The 26,200-nt window shown below is 43.9% G+C and overlaps 2 protein-coding genes across 9 annotated transcripts; both read left to right on the top strand.

Moving 5' to 3' along the window:
• The first annotated feature begins 4,415 nt into the window (after positions 1–4,415).
• On the top strand, positions 4,416–15,526 carry LOC133350547 (dnaJ homolog subfamily B member 14-like). 8 transcript variants are annotated; one of them, XM_061564983.1, is made up of 7 exons: positions 4,416–4,746; positions 6,111–6,143; positions 7,216–7,429; positions 8,947–8,998; positions 9,761–9,906; positions 11,816–12,054; positions 14,647–15,526. In XM_061564983.1, exons 3-7 carry the CDS (start codon positions 7,276–7,278, stop codon positions 14,791–14,793), a joined length of 738 nt encoding a protein of 245 aa, XP_061420967.1. In that variant the 5' UTR covers positions 4,416–4,746; positions 6,111–6,143; positions 7,216–7,275; the 3' UTR covers positions 14,794–15,526. The 8 variants fall into 8 exon arrangements, with proteins under 8 accessions (XP_061420967.1, XP_061420965.1, XP_061420964.1 ...); XM_061564981.1 differs by having other exon boundaries at positions 4,416–4,785; XM_061564985.1 differs by lacking the exon at positions 6,111–6,143 and adding an exon at positions 12,921–13,051 and having other exon boundaries at positions 4,418–4,785.
• A 4,717-nt stretch (positions 15,527–20,243) lies between these two features.
• Positions 20,244–26,200, top strand: LOC133350546 (CDGSH iron-sulfur domain-containing protein 1-like). The gene is made up of 3 exons (XM_061564978.1): positions 20,244–20,501; positions 21,966–22,195; positions 25,392–26,200. The coding sequence occupies exons 1-3, from the start codon at positions 20,486–20,488 to the stop codon at positions 25,485–25,487; spliced, it is 342 nt and encodes a 113-aa protein (XP_061420962.1). The 5' UTR covers positions 20,244–20,485; the 3' UTR covers positions 25,488–26,200.

Raw genomic sequence — 26,200 nt, 5'->3', positions numbered from 1 at the left:
CAAGACAAATCAAACCCTGTGAAACGAAATAGTGCGCGCAAGTGAGTATAACGGGCAGCAACAGAAATGGACCGGTAATGGCGATTTAAATTGCGTGAATAAATGTTTGTATCAGTCGTGGGGCAGTGGGTTGTTATGGACACGGCGACCCTAGCTTGTGTCCCGGTCACGGCTAACGGCAGTGGCGATGGTGTCCAGGTATTTGGCCACCTCCAGAACATTCCGCGACAACCGGCGTCGTGAAGTTAGGTCAACTAGAACTAACGTGACCGGCACAATGTGGCGAATGGCTTTTTCCAGCAGTGTATTAACAAGGGCTGTAAATAATCGTGTATCAGTCTTGTTTATATTTATTGACAATACGAAGACTTGCCAACACCAATGAAACATCTCAGACTGATTTGCCGTACAGTGATTGCGTATGCAATTGGATAAACACTTTTGTTTATCTGACAGTACAGTAAATATAATTATTGGTAGGGGTTATACTCTTTTTTTTGGGGGGGGGGGGATTGGCTTGTGCCTGTGTTCCCGTTCGTAATGTTCGTTCAACAGATTATTGTTTTAAAAATGTAAGTTAATAATAGATGACAATTTTCTACACGTTCAACTGAAATATCGAAAACGTTCGAACAGCGAGTTCTTTGTTTTTTGTTGACGTCAAATTTGCAACTCACTCTCCAACCCGAACTGGAACTGAAGAGCTCATCGTTGTTTTTCAACAACAATTCGAAAGAGCGTTTATAATGTCATATTTTACGAGTTGTTATAATTCTAATGGCGAACAATAATTTGCAGACCTTGGTCAATCTAATGCAGGATTCCCATTCCATGTCAAACACGGCGGTCGGTTGACCATACTTCACCACGCTGGTCAATGTGTGTTTGGTGCAAGGTGGGAGTAAGAGTACTGATTTAGATTTATTTTGTCCACCAATTAAACGTAAGCAACTAACTTTATAGCGCCGTTAACGAACCACTGCAACTACAGTACCCATTTCCCTCCTTTTAAATCGTTTTCAATAAACCAAAACTTAAAGTCCGTGTCATATGTTGAGATTGCAAAGCGTCTTTGGGGCAGCTTTATTTAATCACCATCGTCACGAGCCATGCTCTATCCACTGCTGGAGGAAGGCGGTCCTCCCTCTCGTGTTACGTTCTCTCTTTCGGCTGCCATTCCACCACGAGTCTCAATCCATCATTCCTTTCGTCGATGGATTCCGTTTCGGTCTTAAATCGAGGGGGTGAATGTGATGCCGTTACTTGTGAGTCAATCAGGTGCGAAGGCCAGATGAGATTGGTGGGGGGGGGGGGGGTTAATGTATACATATAAATTACAATGCCAATCAAGAATTGCAACGTCTGTTGTGGGGGGGGGGGGGGCACTCATCCAGCAGTGAATTGACAATACAGCCGTCTGAGATGATCGGTGAACTCGACAGAGGCTGCAAGGTGTTTTATGAGCTCTGTTTATTATATGCACTGCCCATAGTCGTTGTGCAGACGTCTTTGTTGATCTTGTATAAATGCGGTCGTTGCAATTCTTGTTTGGCATGGTAATTTACATGTATACATTAACCCCCCCCCCTCACCAATCTCAGCTGGCCTTCGCACCTGATTAACTCACAAGTGACGACATCACATTCACCACCTCGATTTAAGACCGACACAGGAAGATGTCTCCACCACTCTGGCTGTCGCCTGATGATGCTAGTTGTAATCACCGGTGTGCTGGACTAGTAACGCATTTGGCATGTTTCGTTTACGTGACAAACCGTACTAATTGGCTGTCAGTCACGTGTGTCATTTGTTGTTGCCACAGAGACAGGAGCGTGGCTGTGATCAGCTACCCTTTGGATTGTTCGACCTTAAACACCGTAGCAGATATATACAATGTACTGTACTGCATATAAAGGGTTCTCATCCAATAACCAAACAGACCTCGAATGGGGGTTACCCCCGCACCCTCTGCCGCATCAGCCCAGAATTCGACGAGACGTTAGCAGGCCGTGGTGTTGAGCGATGGTGCCCTCTAGCGGACTGTTTAGCAGAAGACAAAAAATCACCATCGCTCTCACTCCGTGGCTCAAGCCACCGATGGGAGACGAGTAGACGACCCTCCCAAAGCCGCCTCCGATTAGCACGGTTGGCTACGTACGGCGCGAAAGAAGTGCAACGCGCAGACACACTGTGATACAACAACCCATCCGGCGCCTTGCACGTGAATTGATTTCATCGCTCCATTTGCGCGCGTTCCATTCCTATGCTGCGACTCCGTCATTGTTCTCGACCATCTGCCATCATCTCACGCAAATACGTTGTGTAATAACGATTCAAGGCACTTTCGCGACGATTTCACTGGCAAGATTTCGGATGTTGATTCGATTCAAGAATAGATTGGGGTTTTTTTTTTTACATTGCGGTGATGATGGTTGCGGCCTGATGCATACAGGTACTTCAATAAGATTTCACAGCCCTTTGTCAAGCAGATTATCTAAAGCAGTGGTTCTCAAACTTATTTGGCTACTGTAATCCCCTTGTTGAATTTAGTTACAACCGAGTACCCCCCCCCCCCCACCTTGCCTGACCCAACATGGTTCAGAGAAATAAATGTATGAATAATGAACATCAATATTTTAATAAATTGGCCATTTTGTGAGGAATTCTAACTAGCTAGCGAATACAACTAAAATTCAACGGACGCACTCGAAGCGCTCGCTGGTTACTCTTGGAAACCGCATTGTGTATGATCAGTGAGTTTATAAAGGTAGTTTATATTGTTCTAGGTTAACATATGGGTTCAAACTTATTCGTAGTTCATAACGGAGGTTTTTTTGGGTTAGATCGCGTAAATATATAAATGCGTCGTTAAAACCCGCCACCACCCGACACAGCCAACTAGTAAGGGTTGTCATGTAAACAGACTGCGGGCCGCCTGAGGACGACCGCTTGTGTTGCGATCGAAACGTCGTAATTGATTTTATATTTTATTTATCCTCCCTACGTGACTTTACCGAAAGAACCAAAGAGTATGGATTCCTGCAGTCACGAAAGCTTCAAATCAAGATGAAAGTTGTTTGTTTGAAGAAATACATGTAGTGAGTTTTGTTTTTACATGTTTGATGAATTAGCTATGAGTCGAATACACGTGTTGATTTTACATGGGTACATAAATAAAGTTTGCTAACTTTTGTTTTTACAATGTGTAATACGTAATTAGACGCGTTCCTCCTCTTTAGCCTAATGCCTCTATTAACCTTCATTTGGTCTCGCTTCCAAGTGAGCCATCATCCTCACCATGACGATCCACTGGGAAGATAGACCGTATGTGTGTACGGTGTTTTTTCTGCAATATTTTGCTGTCTTTGCTTGGATTTTCTGTTTGCACTTAGTCACATATTCACTTTAATATGTTTTCTTGTAATTTTGTTTGTTTGTTGCGGTTGCACCCGATTCAAGAGCCGAATGGCTCACAGGGCTACACCTAATAAATGAACTTGAATGAACTTGAACTTGATGTGTACACAGCACATGTCGCAATTTGTTCCCACTTTCCTCTGTCTTGTTCTCAAGTGGTGGGCCACCTCTTTCCGGCATCAATCTCTGACGTCGTCGTGGCCAAGCCCATTCTCTTGAAAGTCTTACTCTCTCTCTCCGGTTCCTTCAAATTTTCTCGAAAAAAACGGGAACAACGCACTTTTAAATGCCCCCGCTGTGTCCAAATTAGTGCCGGTTTCCTTCTCATCACTGACTTCAATCAATCGTCAGGGTTGTCTTCTTCTACTATGAATAGCGTTTGTTTCATTTGTTTGCTGGTGACTTTGCACCTCCGGTGCTGTTGCTGCTGGCGGCAATAAAAGTTGTTTAAAAGTCAAAAGTCTATATATGCACAGCCTTTTCCACGGATGCCATTTGCCGGTCGTTCCGAGAAATGGCGGGAGACAGAGAAGAACAGAGAGAGATGGAGGCACGGAGAGAGATGGAGGCACGGAGACTTTTGACTTTTAAACAACTTTTATTGCCGCCAGCAGCAACAGCACCAGCACTGGAGGCGATTCCGATACGAAATACACAAAGTCACCAGCAGACAAATAACAAACACTATACATCCACGCGCTGTGGCGCTCGACGCACCGCGCACGGAGAGAGAGGGAGGGAGTGGAGGGAGGGAGTGGAGGGAGGGAGGGAGTGGATTTACGGAAAGGGATGGGCGTTCTTAAAGAGAGATACGCGGGTACAACGAAATGTCGTTAATAGGAATGGCTTTTTCCCGTAATGTAATTCTAGAAATAAAGGGGGCAATGGGTTTCGGACGGTCATTCCAACTCTGCTCCTAACCTGAAAATATACACCGCCGTTATCAGTTTTCACGATACAAAAAGAAATAAATAACACAAAAAATATTAATAAAAAAAGAGAGGTGGGGGGGAGGAGAGAGATGGAGGGAAGGAGGGAGACGGGAGCGAGGGGCTGGATGCAACTAAGTCGCTGGAGCGAGAGTTGCCCGCGGGCGGGTTGCGAGTCGCACCGACGTGGCAAGTTTCAACTTCCGCGTCGAGGCTGGGCCACCCTCCTCCCCGATGCGCGCTCCGTTGAACTCCCGTGCCGGATCCGTTGTCCGCAAGTCTTTCGTTTCGTTCGTGAAGAGTCGTAAACAAGAGGCGCGCTACGGGGCAGCGATTCCGCGATGTGTCCAGCGGCGGCCGTGGAGTGGAGCGCACCGCGCCCCGAACCGGGCACATCCCGGTTCGAGCCCCGCTCGCCCACGCGCGGATTTCACGCACGGTAATCGCGTTGTGTCTGGGCCCTCCTGTTCACGGAACACGCGCAATGGTTGAGGTATTGATAAACAACCGCAGAGCTGACACGGCGTGCAGCAGCAGCAGGAGGAGGAGGAACTTCATCCAGCGGTGGATTGACAAAGGGCTGATTTCGATTGAAAGCGTTCGTGACTGCAGTGATTCATCTTCTTGGTTCTTTCGGTAAAGTCACGTAGAAGGGAAGTAATAAAAATCAAACATTCGGACGCTGTCTTTCCGACAGCCCTGTTGTTCAGCTGAGGACGGCTGCTTGCGTTGTGGCCGAAACGTCGTGAGAATGTTATTTGATTGTTTATTTTATTTATTTTATTATTTCCCTTCTACGTGACTTTACCGAAAGAACCAAGACAAAGGGCTGATTGTCATCATAATAATAACAGCTCACACGGTGCGTGTGTGTGGATAAGCATCGTCGCTTTCGTGCCCGTTTTGTGTTCATTCCTCCAGCCACTAGACGCCGCTATTCCGGTTCACCGCAACGTGAACGATATTTGGTCAACACAGTACACGTAGTGCATCGGTAGTGGCGCGCAGACACGGCGGAAGGAAACGGCGACAACTCAACGAGATCGACCGATGGAACAGCTGTCCGGCGACTCGTGATTATAAAAAAAATGTCCACATGAGAAGCCACACCTGATGAGCCATCGTTCGGTCGTGGCCGGGTCCACTTGTGAACAATAAGCTAATAACTCGGTGGGCCTTACCTGGGAAGTGTAAAAAAGTAGTTGAGTTTCATTTGTGTGCGTATTTTGAAGTGATGCGTTTACCTTTCCTACACATCGCACTCCTATCGTGTTTTTTTGTTGTATTTGCTGTAACCTTCTGACCTGTGAAGCAGAGCTTTACAGCTCATCGGATTCTTCCAGTATTAATGAATATTCTGATTTCCTTGAGACACTATCACATCCCGACTGGCAGGATTAGCGCGTGATATTTCACGGCACGTGTGTATCATTGTTACGCTGCGGGCCGCCTGTGTAGTCGGAGAGGTTTGAACCCAGTGTGCTCTTCATTCATTTTTCGCCGATAAGACAGCATCGGTGTGAGGTCGGCCACGTGCTCGGGTTTGACAGCACGATCGCGATGGTTTCTTTTTTGCCTCTTACGTTTTTTTTACCGCATGAAAGACCGCGCCCGATGTTGCAATGAAGAACGCCGCGTTGAGCGAGGGCACTTAAGGTTCCATCCAATCGCTTGCAACTCTTAGTAAGTAATTATGGCTCGTCGGTGTGCCAGCGATCTGCAACTAATGTATCATTCACTCTGTGGGTGTGATCCGGGTCACAGCCATTCACAACCGCCATCCCTTCAACTCTTGTGGTGAGTTGAGCTTCTTCACTTGTCCTGAGTGTGTGATGATCATGAAAATATACCCAGTAAACGTAGCACTTGGGGCCAACGGAAAGAGGTTCATTACTTTCCTGTAACACACTCTGGAACTTTTCCTGCAGCGCACTATGCACTGGTTGCGAAGCACTGCTAGATATTGATGTGGTTCGCTATCGGAAGGGTTTTAGTGGTGGTGGTGCTTACATTTCACTTGTAATGTAATAGGTTACTGAACGAATACAAGTTCACCACACTTTATTATGTTTAAAAGTTAAGGTGCGGCATTGCAGGAATACAGTTATTAGGTATCTGTATCCACATCTTCAGTGCTTTGTCATTGTAATAGATGATGACTGCCGTACTGTAATTGTCAACGATAATTTGTATTATGGGAAAAGCTCACAATGGAATGTCTGTATTCTTGGTTCTTTCGGTAATGTCACGTAGAAGGGAATTAATAAAATAATAAAAATAAAACAATAAAATTCTCACGACGTTTCCCTTCTACGTGAATTTACCAAAAGAACCAAGAATATGAATCCCTGCAGTCACGAAAGCTTTAAATTGAAAAAAAAATGGAATGTCTCGTTGTGCTATCCCCTACCACAACAGACCTTCATGTGCAGGTCAATGCGATACGTGCTACCGTCTGGGACTCGTGGCCACAGTCGCACCTGGGGGCATCCCTTATCTGCCACTTGTGAAAGAGGTGGCCGCATCGCCAAGGACCAATGCTGTTAGGATGTTCATGAAGTGTCGGTTTTTGACGTTGCCATTCCGTAAATGCCGATAATGGGTTGGTACCAGCTGCATGGATATTGGCCGCTTGTTTCCCAGAATGGCCGGTAATGATTTTCACCGCTTTTGTGTTTGATTGTTCAGGTGTTGGTGGATGGGAAGGTCGGTGTTGCTTCTGTTTTTTTCTTCCCATCTCTGGTAGCGCTGCAATATCGCGGCGGATTGCAGGTGGGAGTCATTCAGTTGCAGTAGAATACTGTAATTGTCAAAGATGATGTTGATGATGGCAGTGATGGAGTAAATGGCTTTTCTCTTTTGCAAGCAGGTGACTGGAAGAGGCCCAGTTCAGCCGGGTTGAGCTGTTCCTCTCTTCCGGTAGCGGGTAATGGATCTGCTCGGGACTATGGAGGCCAATAGAGACGCAGCAATGAGCTGTCGAGAGAATGCCCGAGCGGCTCTGGGTATAGGCGACACGAAGCAAGCGAGAAGATTCATCGACAAGGCCCAGCAACTTTACCCCTGCGACGAGGAAGATCATGGTAACTGCAACCACGCACCCTCCGTCGTCAGAATTTATCACGAACTAGCGGAGGGCTCTTTAAGGCAGCATGACCACGGGAGCCCCGAGTTTGATTCCCGGCCACAACTAAGTTGTATCAGAATCAGTCATGCCCCCCCCCCCCACCTTCACCAACCCTCACTGACCAGTGTGGTGAAGAATGGTAAAAAAAAATTCCCCGAACTGATGTGGCAAGGTGAGGCCTTCATCCATTAGTGGATTGAGAATGGCTAGAATCGTTTTTATGTTTACCTTTTGAAGGCAGTGTTCGTGATTCATGCGTTTATTTAATTATATTTGTGTAGAGTAGGCCTAATATTTATTCCTTTTCCCAGTAAATCCTCTTACGTACCTGGAGGATTTTGCTTATAGACGTTTGGTACATTTGACAGGTCCTTTTATATTTGGGGGAAAGAAGGTTTGAATAAAATCTCCTACATCAACATCAACATTTGCTGCCCCGCCCATGCTGCTGGCACACTTGGACTACGCCGAACGAGCACGGCACCACGACTCTTGTCCCCAGCCCACTCACAACTTTAGTTCGTCCATTCATGCTGCTCCACTGCTCGTGCGCCCATTCTAGACCTTTATAAGCAGTTGCAGTTAGAGGCTTGCCCCCCTTTTTTCTCTCCGCCTGATGACGACCGCTTGTGTTGCGATCGAAGCGTCGTGAGTTTTTTTGTTTTTTTATATTTTTAAAATATTTTATTATTTTCATTACATTTTCTATCTACGTGACTTTACCGAAAGAACCATATAATATGAATTCCTGCAGTCACAAAAGTTTAAAGTCAAAATTTAAACTCGTCTATTTGTATTACCTTCATTGCGATCACTGACATCATCTTCATCATCATCTGGCCATCACCTTTAGTGTTTTTTTTATCCATTCAGGGAAAGGATAAACCAACTCTTAATACTTGCTCACGAAAAAAAACGTATGAACCAGAAAAGGCATGGCAGGCTAAAATAAGTGTAATGATACTGGCGGTGACAGCGCATTTGCCACTTTGTTGCGACGGTTTGTGGTTCAAGGACAGCGGCCGTCCTGGTTAATACTGCAGGTGTGTCCACGACAAAGACACTCCTGCTAAACAGGAGACGTGAGCAACTCCATGGTGTCATTTGAAATAATTGCGGGCGTGCCGACATCGCGGTTTAAATCTTCCCAGTTTGATAAATGCCACGCATAGTACCTCAATGAGAGTGACAGCAACATGGTCCCCCTCCTGGCAGACTCAAGTCCACTTGCAGGACCGGTGTTGCATTCATTTTGCACTGCACAGGGACAGCTGCCTTCGGGTGCCCCCTGCCACAGCGCGCCTTTATGATATACTGCGTTGGAGGCGCGGTATAAAAAATAAATGATGATGAAAAATATGATGTTGATGATGGAGTTGACTGCTGGTGGCAGCGCACGTTGTACAGTGGGCCGATTTATGTTTGAGCGGAGACCAGAGAACTCCACGCCTCGTGTGTTGGCCTCTCGCGCAGAGCTGCTGGCCCGCGTTGAAGAAGCCGCAGTGATGTTGAAGGACGTGGAGAGGTGAGGGCCACACATTTACGTTTTTGTTTTACTCTTGTTCTTCCACCACAGCGCACGCTGGCCTTTGCATCGGGCTTTTTGTTTTTGCTGAATGGGCCTCTACAATTTTCGTCAAGTAGTCTTTGCAAAAACATTTGGCAGTAGCAGTTGTTAAAAGGTCCGACGGTCAAAATCAGCCCAGACTTTGCACGCTTAAACAAATGTTGCTGAAAAAATGTGGCTCACAGTCCAAAATGTTACAGTTTTTAATTTTGCCACTGCTGAAAACAGGTCCTGCTCCATTCATTATAGCACGTGACGATTCTCCATGGATGATTCTCCATGATTGCATTAATTGCCAAGATACAGAGTTATATGATGAAAACACATTATTTTATAACGTTGGGGTCTGGAAGGCCCGTATGCAGGTAGACACATTGTACAACGAGAGGCAGACTTGTAAAAATAATTGAATTTTATATAGCGTTATTCAAGCTGGGTGCATCCCATAACGCTGTACGTTAATTATATATATAAAGACCAAATCCTTGTCAGTTCATTATAAATGTGTTCTCTCCACACATGTATGATTGTTTAATCTCCAATTTAGATTTCCTTCAAGATGCTATTTTATTTTATGCCATTGCTTTTGCCATTTTAGTGATCCAGGTCACCCTGGGAAATGAGACTCTCCGAGTCCCTTGAGTTCTAATGTGGCTAAACAATTGCACTTTTAGCTTTAACTTGCAAAATTGCTGGCCGGTATTGTCTTCCAATGGACAGGATATGCAATGCGTGTAACTACTATGAAGTGTTGGAGGTCCAGTCTGCAGCGTCGACAGAGGAGATCAGACGGGCATTCAAGTTGCAGTCTTTGAAAGTTCATCCAGACAAGAACCACATGCCACGAGCTGCGGATGCATTCAAAAGTAAACAAGCTACGCTTTGTCTTTCACAAAAATCGAAATCCATTTATCACAACGCATCCGTGCATTGATTCTTTAATTTGTTTATTACTCCTCAACTGTACGTTCCACGTGTGCTCTTGGCAAATTGTCACAGAACTTTTTTTTAAAAGGTGTCAGTTTTGTTGCCAGATAAAAGGGTAAAAAACTAATTATAATTTTTTTTACTGGCAAATGAGGTACCAATGGTGTAAATGCTTACCCCGAGCTCCCATACTCTGATGGTGCATTGTCTTTGAGTTGTGCGCCTTTTGGCGTCATCTGGTCCAACCCATGTGAGACTAGGCTCTAAGGAAAGCTGTCTCGGGTGTGAACCAATCAACTTCAAGGACAGTGCATACATTATCAGAGTAATGTTTTTTGTTTGCATTATGACTGCAGGTATTGTGGTCTATGCAAACATGACTCCTCGTAAAAAAGGTGTCAGTTTTGTTGCCAGATAAAAGGGTAAAAAACCAATTATCTGTCACAGAACTCTAGACATTGCAATACAGAACTCTCAGCCAACTGTCCTTACCCTGCACCTCCGATTCGCACGGTTGGCGACGCACGGTGTGAAAGAATGTCGACAGAAATGCATACAACTGTGCAAACACCTCGTGTCGCAGATCGCCTTTGGAACATGATGGCACGGGAATAATGTTGGTGCCACTTTAAAAGCCTTTGTATCCATGTTAGGGGCACACTTCTCCTATAAGGCCTGCAAAGAGAGTTCACGTTATGGCAAGGACACCAACGTGTCTATAACCCTGAACTGACATATTCCAAATGGAAATCCGAATGTAATAATACGGTTATTTTTAAGCCATCATTCGCGGTCTGACTGCGACTTCTAGATTTGAAGCTTTCGTGACTGCAATAATTCATATTCTTAAGTTTTTTCGGTAAAGTCACGTAGGTAAAACATTAAAATTAATAAAAGTAAAATAAAAATAAAATAAAAAATCACGACGTTTCGGAAGCAACACAAGCTTCCGTCTTCAGGTGGAACAGTCACAGCACGATAGCTGTATCAAGTGACTGCGACTGTCAACTTGCTATACTTAATAAATGTATGTAATCATAGGCATCTGCTATTATTCAAACCCAGCATCTCCAGCAGTACCCCCATCTGCTCTGTCTCTTACTTGGTATCAGCCACCCACACCACGCAGCCATCTCTTGGGCATTGATTATATTGAGCCATTATCCAAACACTTTTGTCCTTACACCTGGTAATAGTCCATGGTGATCTATGCTCAGGTGTGCTTTCATAAATGAACTAAGCAACAAAAAGAATGTACTTAATTTTATTCAAGCAAATCGAGTTTAATCCTCTAAATTTCGATTTAAAGCTTTCGTGACTGCAGGGATTCATCTTCTTGGTTCTTTCGGTAAAGTCACGTAGAAGGGAAGTAATAAAATAATTATTACTTCCCTTCTACGTGACTAATTATTTTATTACTTCCCTTCTACGTGACTTTACCGAAAGAACCAAGAAGGTTTAATCCTCTAGTCAAGAGGAATTCGATATTCATGTATGTGTTTGAGAATGGAAACTGTGGACCGATTTCAACTTCATTGAGTCTAATCAGCAAGACGTGACATCATACATCATTGCCACTCGGTTACATAATTCCGTGAGCACGATCCCATACTGGTGTGGAAGGAAAAAGTTGAGCATGAGCACATCTCTTAGACAAACCTCTGTACGTAACTGTGAACCAATTACGAGTGCGATGGTTTGCTCAAGCAGCACAGCAGCTTTTTGCATATTTTCTGTTTTGTGCCTTTTAAACTCTTTGCAAGTCACGCATATGTCCATGCTGCAGACACAATGGAAGATAACGGCCCTGTCAGAATGACATTGTCCGTGCCTGCAATGGTTTTTTAGAACTCAACGCGTCTCACGAGGTGCTCACGGATCCGGTAGAACGTGGCAGATACGATCTTGGGTGGCATACGTTCGCGTCAAGATACAGCGACAGCGACAACGCCGAAGACAGCCGCCCCTTCCAACGCAGCGCGAACCGCGACACGTGCTCCAGCAACAGTGACGGAGACGCGCCATCATCCCCACGCAAGCCGTGCCACTCATTTACAAGAAGGGAATATGGAGCCAAGACCGTCAGGGTAAGTTTTGGGTGACTTAATGACAGGATGTGGCACGGTGTCATCTTTCACTGTACAATACAAAGCAATTTTCACAATGTGACCTATCGCTATATCAGTTTCCTACGTGTGCAATTGTACTTGGGAATGTTATTGTATAATTGTTGTGCGTTGCTGTACCTCCAGTATATAATAAAGAACGTTGACATCAAAGTAATTAAACTGCGGTCCACTCCACATAATCTTGACAAGTATATTAAGCATTGCAACTCCACAATCTACAACGCTTAGAGTGCAAATGCTGTCAATTACTTAAGTAAATAATGAAGCAAATACATTTACAGCGAACATATCGAGTTCATGTAACTATCATTCCGTAAATTACTCTGGAAAACATTTTGCAGAGGTGCTGCACGATGACGTCTCGAGCTCAGTCGAATGTAGACTACGGTTGTTACAGCTGATTGTTACTACTCTTAGTTCTTTCGGTAAAGTCACGTAGGTAAAAAATGAAATAAAAATTAATACAAATTAAATAAAAATAAAAATCACGACGTTTCGGAGGCAACACAAGTCTCCGTAATCAGGAGGTCTGATAAGCTCCCCCCCCCCTCTCCTCCCCCTTAACTTGTATTTAAGAGCTTGCATCTTGAATCCATGCCTCACTTGATGCAGCAAATCTGGCTGTGACGGTCCCACCTGATGACGGAGACTTGTTTTGCCTCCGAAACGTCGTGATTTTTATTTTAATTTTATTTTGATTAATTTTAATTTCATTTTTTACCTACGTACCTTTACCGAAAGAACTAAGAGTATGAATCCTTGCAGTCACGAAAGCTTCAAATCTAGAACTGATTGTTTATTGGCCCCTCTCCCCCCTCTGCCAGCGTCGAGTGCAGAAGTTTTGTGCCGATTTCAACTGGATATTACTTGGCCTTGTGGTGGTAATGGTGGCGAGCACGATGTACCAGATATCCTTATACAAGTGGTCTCCGAAACTAAAGATGCATATATTTCGGTGAGGCCATTGATAATGACGAAGGCATTTGTATTTGTGACTTTGACAGAAAGCAGTGGAACATCACTGCATGTTAGAGAACTACTTCCAGCCCCATCCACTTCCCCCCCAGCCTCGCATCTTCTCTCCCCTTAGCGCTCACGCAGCGCTCCCCTACCCCCCCTCTCTCTCTCCCTCCTTGCTCCTCCCTTCTTCTTACCTATATAACCTCTTGCCACGGCAGCTCTCTCTCCTACTTCAGCAATTCTTTTCTTCCTGTGGTTTTACCACCTGATGAAAATTGCTTGTGTTCCAATCGAAACGTCGTGATTTGTTTTATTTTATTTCTAACTACGTGACTTTGCCGAAAGAACCAAGGAGTACTACAGAATTACTTTTGAAATCCCTTCCATTGCCTCTCATCCACACAAGGTGGTACTTATTCTCAAATGCCTTACCGATAGACAATATTAATTGCATGCCAAAATGGAACACCTTATCCTCAGAGCTGGAATTGAGTCAACTTTGGTGAAAACCCCTGGTGATGTTTTCTTTCTGCAGTCATTGTTGACACGGCTGAAACCACCAAGTTTCTCCACTTCATAAACTGGTTTTATCATTGGCGTCTAAAACCCAGATTTAAACCCAGGCTCTCTGCAGTGCTGACTGGCAGTGTATCAGCCTCCTGAGTCACCCAGCGAGCTGGATATTGCACATCTTAGTGGGCAGTCCAATACAACTCTCTGTTGTTGGTGGTTACCAAAACACAAATGTTTCCATACAGGATACGACTTACTATGACAGCTATAGGTAATAAATAATATGTTGTAGCTATTAGAAGGGGTAGAACTTATTGACATATATCCGTTCGGTTGATGAGAACTGATGAGGATTAATTATGGTGATGTTACGAGGTCTTGGGAGGAGGAGAAAGCAGTCGTTCACATACTGCCCTGTGAACCTGGCCACGTGAGTTAGACTCTCTGCCACAGCTAACATTAGCGGCAAGTAATATCTAACCCCCCCCCCCCCCCTCCTGGGCCTTCTTCTCATTAACCCACATTGACCAGTGTGGTGAAGTACGGTAAAATAACTGCCGTGACCAACATTGTGTGGGGAGGCTTTCATGCAGCATTGTATTGAAAAATGACTGCAAAAATATCGATTACAGAAAGTGGCGAACTTTGATAATTTCGCTGTAGAAATTGCTTGAGATTAATGTAAGTTATACATCAAGGCATGCTTTATTATACACACTCTATGGAGCATAAATGAATTCAGCCATGAGCACGAATAAAATGGAGGAAGACATGTACAGGAAAGCTAACGCGTTTTCACAGCTTTTGACACATTTGAGTTATTCACAATGCAGCTTTAACAGGATGGCACGAGGGAGTACGTGTGCTATTCGTGTAGAAATGAAAACGTATAAAATGTTAGTATTCTTGGGTCTTTCGGTAAAGTCAAGAATATGAATTCCTGCAGTCACGAAAGCTTTAAGTCAAGATGTATTAACTGTTAGCTTTAAAAACAAAGTGTTGTGGCAGACTTACCCAAATAGATACACTTCGCAATGTTTGACTCGTGATACTCTAATCATTCTAATGACGTTGCAGGCTCTAAAGATGTTGAGAATCTCCTTCATGAAGGATGAGCAAGATGACGTTCTTGTGGTGTCAACTCTGGGTCACACTGCCCCTCTGTGCTACCAGCCTTTGCAACACACACTTCGGTGGCTGAAGTTACCATGCCAGAATGGGTGAACTCAGAAATACTTCGTTTTTATTGAGTACGAATATTCCAGTTACATTGGTAATACCTTTACTATTTTTTACTACGCTCGACGGAAGAGCCAGTATATGATGACAAACACACACACTATCTGGAACAAAATCAGATAAGATATAGAACATGATGATGCAATGAGACAATTTGGAATACAACCAAACACATTATCCACAACACTCTGAAACAGAATGTCAAGAACACAAATTATCTTCTTGATCTAAAACACGACGACACTTTATGTGCATATGCTTTTATATAGATATTTATATAGCTATGTGCACGAATTACTATGATTATTATTATTTTTATCAGGAACTGTGTTTTGCATACTTAAGATGTTCGCAATTTTCAAAACTTGCATTGTAATTGTGAATGTATATTGCAGGAGCTTTTAAAAAAATTATTGTATCATATAATTGAAAAACATATTCTCGACTGCTCTGTGGTAAAAATAGGTTTTTCCCTTTCTGCCAATAAACAGGTGTTAAGATGTTCAAACACCATTTTAGATACTGGCAAAAAATGGGCCCATAGATATGTGTGGTAACACATTCCTGCGGAGGGAGCTGGTAGGAACGTTGGGTTGCTCGGTCAATGGCCAGGGTCAACGGCGGCGTGGTGTATTCCGCAAATATGCCCTGACTGTGAGGGCGGGCATAAGCCGGCGTGAGTAGGTTAAACGTTGAGTTTTATAAGGGCACCACGGGGTGACCAGCCCCTCCCCACCCAGCCCAACCCCATCCAGCCCCACCCCTCCCACCCCCCACCCAGCCCCAACCTCCCCACCCAGCCCCTTCCCACCCTCCCCTCCCAGCCCCTCCCTCCCCACTCAGCCCCTCCCTGCACGACGGACGGACACAATAATCTCCTGTGGGCTGGTGGGACCAGTGGGTTCCTACCAGTATATTTACCAAGGCTTGCCAAACAAATTTGCAAATTAACATAATCTGCTCTAAGCCAGGGTGTCCAAAACTCGAGTCCTCATAGGACACGTTTTACAATCATCGAGCGCGTGCCGCGTGGAGCGAGTAAATAGTTGAATGGGAATGAGAGGAGTAAATTGGTGAACGCGGTAAAACATAGCGTGGTTGGTCACGAGGACTGCCGTTTAAGAAACCCTGCTCTAGACTCACAAAATAACAGCAGCGGACTTATATGGTGTTATTTTTGAAACATCCGATAGTGGAAATGCCTGACTACGCATGAGCCCAAGGACGTCAGAAGTCATTTTCCAGTTGAGCCGATGGTGCTGCATCATCTACTCTACAGCCAATTCCTGGCACCCTCACACTTGAGCATTTTCTGCGATTTGATGGGTTATGTTGGAAACATTATAAAAAATGGCACTACTGTACGTGATGACGGTTGATCTGTTTACAATGGTGGAATACTGCCTCTTAGTTCCGTGTTGGGATAAGTGCCATTCGGAAAGGATGGAGGCCATGTCATAAAAAAGTCAAATATTAATTAGGTTACTCTATATAAATATCTACAATTGTTGCTAAGTTTCATGAAGAGTAATTGAGAAGAGATGCAATTTTCGTCGTAAGCCTCAGTATAAAAACACTCTTCAGGCGACAAATACAAAACCTTTTTTTGCTTGTGAGTTTTGTGAAATATTCGTTTTATTCTGTTTTAAGAAAAAAATACAGAGCTCTTTTACTACCATCATCATCAGCAGCAGCCATTTCCTATCACCTGCTGGACAAGACCTCTGCACACCATCACAGGGATGTGATAAATTCAAACTGTTTAGAAAATAGCTTGCCCTTGAACAGGACACATCGCTAGAATATGGATGATGGTTCAAGAATAATTATGGTGTGGCAGCCAATGAATGGAATGTCTAGAGTGTGTGTCTTATATTCGGAAGGTTGCTAGTTAAAATCACAGTTCAGGGTTAAACTCGGCCCTTCACCCCTCTATAGGGCAGTTATCCGATGAAGAGTCCGGCCCCCGATATTGGAATGGAGAATGTAGGGAGGGCCCTGTGCTCCATTGAGCGGGGGGGAAAAACACTTGAGTATTTTTTATTTTAATCAAAATGTGAGAAATGTAGAAAAAACATGAATCACGTAAGTATTGGAGCAGCTGAATAGAATGCAGTGGTCCTTAGCGTATATCTGTGCATAATGGGTGTACGGCTCCCAATATTTGTTTTAAATAATGCTGGACTGCAGTGATTGGGACTCAAAGTGTTCGTTGAAGCTGCGTTCCCATCAGACAATCATGCTGCTGGAAAACATGAGTTCAAAAGGACCATAGGCAGATGGAACCAAATGTTGTGTTTTTGTTACTGATGATGAAAGTGCCTGTTGAAATTCAGTTCAATGAATTGTCGAGATTGATCGCCAAGATTTGATTCCAAAATCGATATTATTAGTAGGCTAAAGGGATCACGTGAAACACAAAGCAATAATGTATATATAGGAATTAAGAAACATTGATTCCTACACATGAATTTCCATGTATGTGTAAGAGTTTAAGAATCGATATGAATGCATCATTATACGTCTTCTGTTTATTATCCCAATAAACATGTTACTTAAACGTCATTAAATGAGTCCTGTATCAGCCGTATAATTTATTCATATGTAAACTTGCTTTAGAAGAATGAGTGTTTGAGAGGAATATGCCAAGTGCTCATAACCGATTGTCACTTTTCCTGTACCCAGCTCCTGCTGGACCATGTTACTTCATTGGAATTCCCCCATTATGCAATGGACAGGCAAAATCATGAAATTTTTTTTTTGTAAATGTTGTGGTTTCACGCTTCAACACACCGGTGGGCTAAAGCAGTGAACTATTTGTCTTTTGTCAACGTGACACTTTTTTACTGATTGGCCGTGTCGGGTGATGGAGGGTTACGACACATTTATAAATAACGCGATCGAAACCCAAAAACGTTGATTATGAATAATATTGGTCGCGAAAGCCTACGTTTTAAACTAAACCATTATAATCAGCGGTCATTCATTTGAGAAATAAACTAGAACGAAACTTTATTTTATTTTACCATGTAAGACACACTGAGCTATATAGCACTTTTTCAGAAGTGCCTTGGCCACAAATTATATTTCAACAAAGTGGCTTATCACGTGGAAATTTATAGCAGCCAAATACTCTAAACGCACGTTTCTAAATCAAGACTACACCCAATCTCTTCTGAAGCCCTCGTAGCTAACAGACCCTGACATTGGCATTTAGCTTCTGAACATTTCTATATGCAAGAAGATAATTGGAAATCACCGTGCATCACACCCCAGGGGGTCACTGCGTCAGGTACACAAACGTGAAGGCATTGACACATCAAACTTCAAGTTTCCGTTTCACACTCTTAGTTCTTTCGGTAAAGTCACGTAGGTAGAAAATTAAATTTTTATTAATGAAAAATAAAATAAAAATCACGACGTTTCGGAGGCAACACAAGTCTCCGTCATCAGGTGGGACCGTCACAGCCAGATTTGCTGCATCAAGTGAGGCAGGGATTCAAGATGCCAATGAATGGAACGTATTGGAAGGGGGGGAGGGCTAAAAGAGAGCAAGGGGTGCAAGTGTACGTGGACATGCCTATGCACAAGCACCTGTTGATACACATGATAGAAAAGAACGAAAATGCCCATGTTTATACCAATGTTGGCTGACAATAAAGAGAGTACTGTTAAACACTGGGGATGTTAACACTCGGTAAAGTAAATGGAAACAAACCGGAATATTTACCCTCCATGAGTGCTGCGCCCGTTGCATGTGAATCAAGTACTGTCCACACCGTTTGGCGTGGCTATCGGAGCGCATGGCATGGATATGAGAGCAGCACACCGTTGTAGATAGCAGCCCCCACAGTGTCAGGGAGGAGGGGGCCAAGGACCCCCCCACCCTTCCCCCACCTTGCTGGAGGCTGCACCAGAGACAAAATGCAGTTAATTTACCTGTCCTGGCCTATTAAACAGTCACCGAGAATGTGCCATATCTCATTAGCAGATCTCTGAAACCTGGATAGTGATGGGGTGTGTCCGCCGTGCGTAACGAGTGTTAAATGCTGTGGAGGTACGTGGTGGGCAATAGAGGGCAGTTGTTTGAGAAATCCTCTGGTTATGGTCTTAAATCGAGGCGATAAATGCGATGTCGTCACAGGTGTGAACGTCAGAGGAAGAAACATCATTTTAACAGATAAGGAATTCCCCGTTTGCAATAATAAACACACGTACTGGTTGTCAGAGTCGCGTTGGGTTAGGATTAGGTGACAACATCTGGGTCTCCTGAAGAGAAGCCTTCCAAGAGTGTCATCAGCTGTTGTAGTGCGAGGAACTTCAAAGCAGTCCTGACTCAAAGATAACACGCAGTGGCGTCGGCCTAATTATTCTACTTGTAACAGGAAAATTTGAAACATGTGATAGGTCCTCTCGGTAGCATTTGTCAGATTTGGCCTTGACTAAGTGGGAGAGATGCCAAACTCTGCTGCTGTATATTGCTTAATTTTAAATATTATACTGGTAGGAACCTCCTGGTTCCACCAGCCCACAGGGGATTATTGTGTCCGTCCGCCCGTCCTGCATCCAAAAATGGGAGGGGTAAGGATGGGTGGGGAGGGGAGGGGAGGGTGAGAGGGGCTGGGTGGGGAGGGTGGGGAGGGGCTGGGTCGGGAGGGTGGGGCTGGGTAGGGGGTGGGAGGGGTGGGGCTGGGTGGGGAGGGTGGGGCTGGGTGGGGTGGGGCTGGGTGGGGAGGGGCTGGGTGGGGATGGTGGGGCTGGGTGGGGGGTGGGAGGGGTGGGGCTGGGTGGGGAGGGGCTGGTCACCCCGTGGTGCCCTTATAGAACTCAACATTTAACCTACTCACGCCGGCTTGTGCCCGCCCTCACAGTCGGGCATATTTGCGGAATACACCACGCCGCCGTTGACCCTGCAGGCCATTGACCGAGCAACCCAACGTTCCTACCAGCTCCCTCCGCAGGAATGTGTTATATATCTTTTTCCTTTTAAGAACACAGTGCTAATGATGAGCGTGTCTAGGATGTTGTTGTTGTTATTTGTGCTTATGCACCTCTGCCAACGCAGGAGCAGCAGCATCACCAATTAAGTTTTGCTTCATGGAGTCACCTGGTATGCAGGAGGTCGTCGGTTCGATCCCAACCTGCTGTATATTTGGAGTTTGCGTGTCTCTCTCCCCGTGGTCGCGTTGATATTCTCCGGGTCTTCCGCTTTTTTTTCCTCCACATTTAGAATCAAAATCACGCGTTTAGATTATTTGACCGGTTCGCTTCTGAAAAAGTGGCTACATAGCTCAGTGGGCCTCATCTGTGTAAAATAAAATATATTTTTTTTACTTTTATTTGTGTATACATATTTTATGCCGAAGTGATTTGTTTACCTTTTGCTATACTTCGCACTCTTATCGTGTTCTTTTTTTTGTATTGTTTGTAGGTTACAGGCTTACAGCTCATCGGATTCCTCCAGTACAAATGCGAATTGTGATCAGTCTGATTCTGGACCACACTTAACGACAGCGAATAAAGTCGCGCGGTTGCCCTGGTAACCGGATCGCCATGGCAACCGCGTCGCCACGGTAATCGCGTCGCCACGGCAACCGCGTAACCGCCTGGGTCACGTGGCCCGGAAGCGCCTAACGCCCTTGACCCAAGTACACACGTGTTCGACCCGTGCGCCGACATGGATGTCCTGAAAGGTATCGCTCGCCTCATCCTTTACCTCCTTTCTTTACGTGCGCGCCTACCTCCCCCCCCTCCTAGATGTCAGCGAAGCTTTCATCGCCTTGCCCTTGTGTCTGTGTGTGTGCGTGGGTGTTTTTAACTGGAAGTTATTTTAGGTAAAGTAAAAAAAACCCAGCTTGTTCGCGGTCCCGTTCACCGCGCCTCGCTCTAGGCCTGGATTGCGACCACGGTCTTGTCTGGAAGCGTTGCCGGGTGGTGTGCGCGCTCATGGATGGACACCGGTTGGCGCCCGATTGATCGCAGTTAGCGTACGTTGCTTGGGACGAATCATTGATTGTCGATGCCTGCACAGCCTGCTTGTAATAAACACACGATAATTAATTAAAAATCAAATGTATCAATCATTATCATCAACCACCACCATCATTACCATCCTTTGCCGCAGTCATTGTTGATTAGATTCGTTCATCGGCATAATTATGAAACCATTCTGGGTTTGCGTTGTCACCATCCTAGACTCACCCAGAACCGCAAGTATGCTGGCGAAGAGAGTGGAACAATTGGCACGCCCGTAATGAACCAACTAATTCGATACCCAAACGCCTGACACATCCTGACTTTGACATTTCTCGAAGACACCGGTGATGGAACCATGAACTGCATCAGAACATCTACAGGCCGATGCGCACATCTCCTTCGTGAATAGAACATTAAAAACTAGCTACAGTGCGACTCTAGCCACGTTACGCCTGTGGACCATGCAGTAAACCACGATAGTCTGCACTCCTTGTAAGGAGGAGTAATATCACAACTACACGACCTCTCTGCTGAAGCAATCTCGTGGCTTGCAGACCTCGACACTTACATTTAGCTCCAGAACGTATTGCCATACCCAAGCATTATCTTAATTTTCTCATCCAGCGCATCATCATCGGTCATTAGTTATCCACATCACATCTGGATGACGTTCTTTCCACGCTGTTTGCGTCAATTGATCCCGCTGTCTTCTTGGTTCTATCGGTAAAGTCACGTAGAATAGAAATAATAAAATAATAAAAATAAAACATAAAATAATTCTCACGACGTTTCGGCCACAACGCAAGCAGCCGTCCTCAGGTGGAGAGCAGGTCTGTCGAGTAGACAGAGTCTGTTTTATTTTTATTATTTTATTATTTCCATTCTACGTGACTTTACCGAAAGAACCAAGAAGATGAATCCCTGCAGTCACGAAAGCTTTAAATCGAAATTTGATACCGCTGTTTCACACCATCTCCTGCACGTGAACTGATGTATCACTGCTCTTTAGTCGCTTATAGTGTGATTCCTCTTGGCAATGTGTAGTTTTTTTGGCGATGCACACGAGGAAATGTGTTGAGTTCACGCGCCATAGTGGACAATCCCAATCGCTAAAAATGATGTGTGGGGGGGTCCACAACTGGTCTCACTCGCACGTCCTTTGCAAATCAAAACGATTTCAGATTGGAACTGGGCCAAGCTTCTTGGAGTGACGGGTGGCGTAGCGCTCGTCGGCTACCTGGGCTACAAGGGCTACAAGTGTTGCTACGCGAAAAAAGGTGGCTGCTGCTCTGGCAAGGAGTGCCAGGCGAACCCGGGACTGGACAAGGACAACCCCAAGGTGGTTCACGCCATTGATGTGGAAGATCTCGGCGAGAAGGCTGCCTTCTGTCGCTGCTGGCGCTCCAAAAAGGCAAATTGCTTGACATGTATTCCACATTTTTTCGATTTAAAGCTTTCGTGACTGCAGGGATGCATCTTCTTGGTTCTTTCGGTAAAGTCACGTAGAAGGGAAGTAATAAAATAATAAAAATAAAACATAATGGTTAGGTATGACAGTGAGAATTATTTTATTATGTTTTATTATTTATTATTTTATTACTTCCCTTCTACGTGACTTTACCGAAAGAACCAAGAAGATGTATTCCACACTCGACATGCGTACATGACACGGGTGTGTGCCCACGGTTATTGCTTTCTGCATGGGCTACATGCGTTTTACACCTCGTTCGTGTATAAGCATTGCCTGTGGCCTGTAGTGTTTGTGACCTATATCTTATCTTTTGTTTACAGAGCGCCTTAGTTCAAGGCGCTTTACATAGTTTAAAAAGCGGGGACACAATTTGAGTTACTTGGAGATGGCAGGGGCGTGCAAGGGCCGAGGAATGAGTAACCGTAACAGAGGGCACGTAGGGGTCACAAGAGGGCATGTCGTGGTAGAATGGTTAGCACACTGGATTTTAACTCCGAGCGTGGCCGGTTATATTCGATCTCTTGATGCAGTCGTTGAAACAGTAAACACGTCTTTTAAAACAAAAAATCTCCCCTTCACCTCCGCTCACCCAACAGGATAAAGTATGAGCACTCCCTAGTTCTCCATGTAGTGGCGGAGGCTCTTGTGCAAGTTGTGGCATGAGCAAAGCACATGTTTCATAGCTTTACCCCGACCTGCTTTATACATTAATACTAATTGGCAGCTTTTTGTCAATACATTGCCAGGTGAAGACTTCCCTCCGACATGTCGATCGTTGAGGTTTTTTTTTACCATACTTCACACTGGTAAATTGCGGGAACTGGTGAAGTGGGTCAATATCAGTTCAGATGTGACTCATCACTGATTTTAGCCATGGCCAGAAAACAAAATCAGGTTTTCTGGTTCATAGCAAAGTGCACTGACCACCGTGCTACTGCTTACCCACCCTCCCTATGGAATACAGTAATACATCATAACATTGTTCTTCTTGTTTTTTTCGGTAAAGTCACGCAGAAAAAAAAAATTTTCACGACGTTTCGGCCACAACGCAAGCAGCCATTCTGTGTTGTGGCCGAAACGTCGTGAGAATTTTTTTAAATTCCTATTTTCCTTCTATGTGACTTTACCGAAAGAACCAAGAAGATGAAACCCTGCAGTCACGAAAACTTTAAATCGAAATCATAACATTGGTTTATGAAGTGTGTGAATAAAACCGCAGAGTTCACAGCCAACTAAAGAATATTCGACGTCTGCCAACACATACGCCTGCGGTTGGTTTTGACTTCTGTTGGCCCAAAAACAATTGCGATGCTTGTCTGAACATTCAAGCATTAAAGCCCTTGGACATTATTGGCTTTGTCTCAAACAACCTATACACATACTTTCTGTGTATATTTTGCATGGGTGGCTCACACTATAGATGTACCTTTTCATGATTTTTCGTTTCCAGGTATATAATGGAATTTTCCGAGAATAGTGGTGACGGCCTAATTATTCTATTGTAACAGGAAAATTTGAAACATGTGATAGGTCCTCTCGGTAGCGTTTGTCAGTTTTCGCCTTGACTAAGTGGGAGAGATGCCAAACTCTGCTGTTGTATATTGCAAAACCATGGCTTCTGTTTTTGCTTTATTTAAAATGTTAAATATGCCTCCCTCCGTGTCTCAGCCATTATGGAGCATATTGAAGTATTTAAGCGTACATTTTGAAAACGTTGGAGTTGTGGTGTTGACGAGATGGAAATTGGCTATTCTTATAGCAAATACAAGCCAGTAATAAACCGTTTTATAGGCAGTTAATCTTTGTTGAAAGAATTTTTTTTAATCAAGCTACATTGCATGAGTGACTTGAAGCCTCGCTATGCTTAGACCATCAATTGTGAAGGTACTTAGATTTTTTGGCATTTTACAAAAAATGTCAAACTCTCAACACTAAACATCTAGGAACTTGAAAGTAACAAAATGCCATTAGATTTTCCATGGTGCATGTTCACTATCAGATTGTTTTGCTCTCGGTAAAAGGTTATAGATTTACGTAGTTTGTAGTTTATACAATAGCTCATGTTAAGCCCTTGCTCTGCAAGAAAGAAAAATACTCTTATAAGTTCAGTAACTGAAATACTGAATTACAGATAGACAAATTACGTTTCTTATAATGGAGACAGATGCAGTTTCAACTTAGCTAAGTGGTAAATGCACTAGATTATGAAACCAGTGACCAAAGTTCATTTCACAGCCAGAGCGAGTACTAGCGGCAGGTGATAACTGAATCAGTTGTGGGGCCCCTCCCTCCACCAACTTGTACCGACTCATATGGGGAAGCACGTTGAGACAACTTCCATGACCGACGTGGTGGTTGGAGGCCTTCATCCAGGGCTTAATTGACAAGGAAAAGGATTTCGCATTCAGGCAGCATTTTCGTGCCTCAGCAACACACGCCACTTGACACCACAATTCATCTCAAAACCATTACACTGCGCTGCTGCAGTGGAGCCACGGGGGGGACTCCGAGAGGCAACTTTTGACGTTTTAAATTTGTATCGGGTTCCAGCCTGCAAATGAGCATGAGTTTTTGCCAGTGGTGCGGCCACATCGCTATATGTTTTTTTTTCCCACAATTAAGTAATTAGATGAAGATAAAGCGTGAAATTTCGATTTAAAACTTTCGTGCCTGCAGGGATTCATCTTCTTGGTTCTTTCGGTAAAGTCACGTAGAAGGGAAATAATAAAATAATAAAAGTAAAGCATAATAAAATAATTATTTTATTGGTTCTTTCGGTAAAGTCGCGTATAAGGGAAATAAAAATAAACATAATAAAATAAAATAATGATTTTATAACGTTTTATTTTTATTATTTTATTATTTCCCTTCTACGTGACTTTACCGAAAGAACCAACAAAATAATTATTTAATTATGCTTTATTTTTATTATTTTATTATAAATTAATAAAAAAATGTACATTTGAATTTTATTATTTTATTGTTTCCCTTCTACGTGACTTTACCGAAAGAACCAAGAAGATAAAGCGTGAAGTTCTATTGCAACGTAAGCTCTTCGGTGCCCACCGTAATGGATAGAAGTGATGTGTGCGTGTGTGCGCGCGCTTGTGCCTGTGCTTGCCTACCGACATCCCAGTTCCCGTACTGTGACGGCGCGCACGCCAAGCACAATGAGACGACGGGAGACAACGTCGGACCACTCATCATCAACAACAAGAAGAGCTCCGAATGAGACGTCCAAGATCCACTGCAGCTGGGCATGAGTGGTCCGTCCGTCCACCCTGGGAAGAGTTTGGTTATCGATCTGGGTTCATTTTGGTGTAATAAACATTTTTTTGGGTTAAATGTCAGATATTTGGTGTTTAAAGCGTGCTGCCTCCGATTATTTTATCTGCCAGTGAAATATACTGTACAAGGTGTGGACAGGATGGTGAAAGAGGAATAGTAAAGATAATTCTTTATTCGTATACAGAATTCATTTATTGTTGCATATCCAAGTGCACATATATACGTATAGGACTTAATTCTGCCTTCGGTAACATGATTGCCTTTTAGACAGAAGCCATCTATTTTTGGAAGAAAAAAAAATTCTTGGCGGAAACAAAATCATCACTGATATGTGCAATTCCGAATATGTGAAATTAACAGAATACAATTATATTTAATCATCCCGTTTTCTGGAACAGGCTGTGCAAAAATAACCTGTGGCAAAACGAAGGCAAGCATTTAATGTTTCAGCTGCCATTCATTATTTTTGTGGGAATGCACTAAATTGATTTGAATTACAAATCACATAGCCTTAACTTGTAATTGCTGCAGAGTAAAAATAAACTTAATCCATGACCTCAAAAACGCTTTATGGTAGATATGTAAATGTATAAGGGTATTTTCGATTGAATTGCAATGCTCTGTGTTGATTATTAATAAATAACATTCATTGCAAAA

The sequence above is a fragment of the Lethenteron reissneri genome, chromosome 34, assembly GCF_015708825.2.
Source record: "Lethenteron reissneri isolate LAM-NWPU_2019-01 chromosome 34, ASM1570882v1, whole genome shotgun sequence".
Lineage (NCBI taxonomy): Eukaryota > Metazoa > Chordata > Hyperoartia > Petromyzontiformes > Petromyzontidae > Lethenteron > Lethenteron reissneri.
Note: the sequence above shows the minus strand (reverse complement) of the source record. Positions and strands in the feature narration are given on the sequence as shown.

Coding starts and splice junctions, on each gene's coding strand:
- LOC133350547 (XM_061564983.1), top strand. CDS start 7,276: ATGGATCTGCTCGGGACTATGGAGGCCAATAGAGACGCAGCAATGAGC. Junction 8,999..9,760: donor ATGTTGAAGGACGTGGAGAG/GTGAGGGCCACA, acceptor TCCAATGGACAG/GATATGCAATGCGTGTAACT. Junction 12,055..14,646: donor ATGGAGCCAAGACCGTCAGG/GTAAGTTTTGGG, acceptor ATGACGTTGCAG/GCTCTAAAGATGTTGAGAAT.
- LOC133350546 (XM_061564978.1), top strand. Junction 22,196..25,391: donor GCTGCTGGCGCTCCAAAAAG/GCAAATTGCTTG, acceptor CCGACATCCCAG/TTCCCGTACTGTGACGGCGC.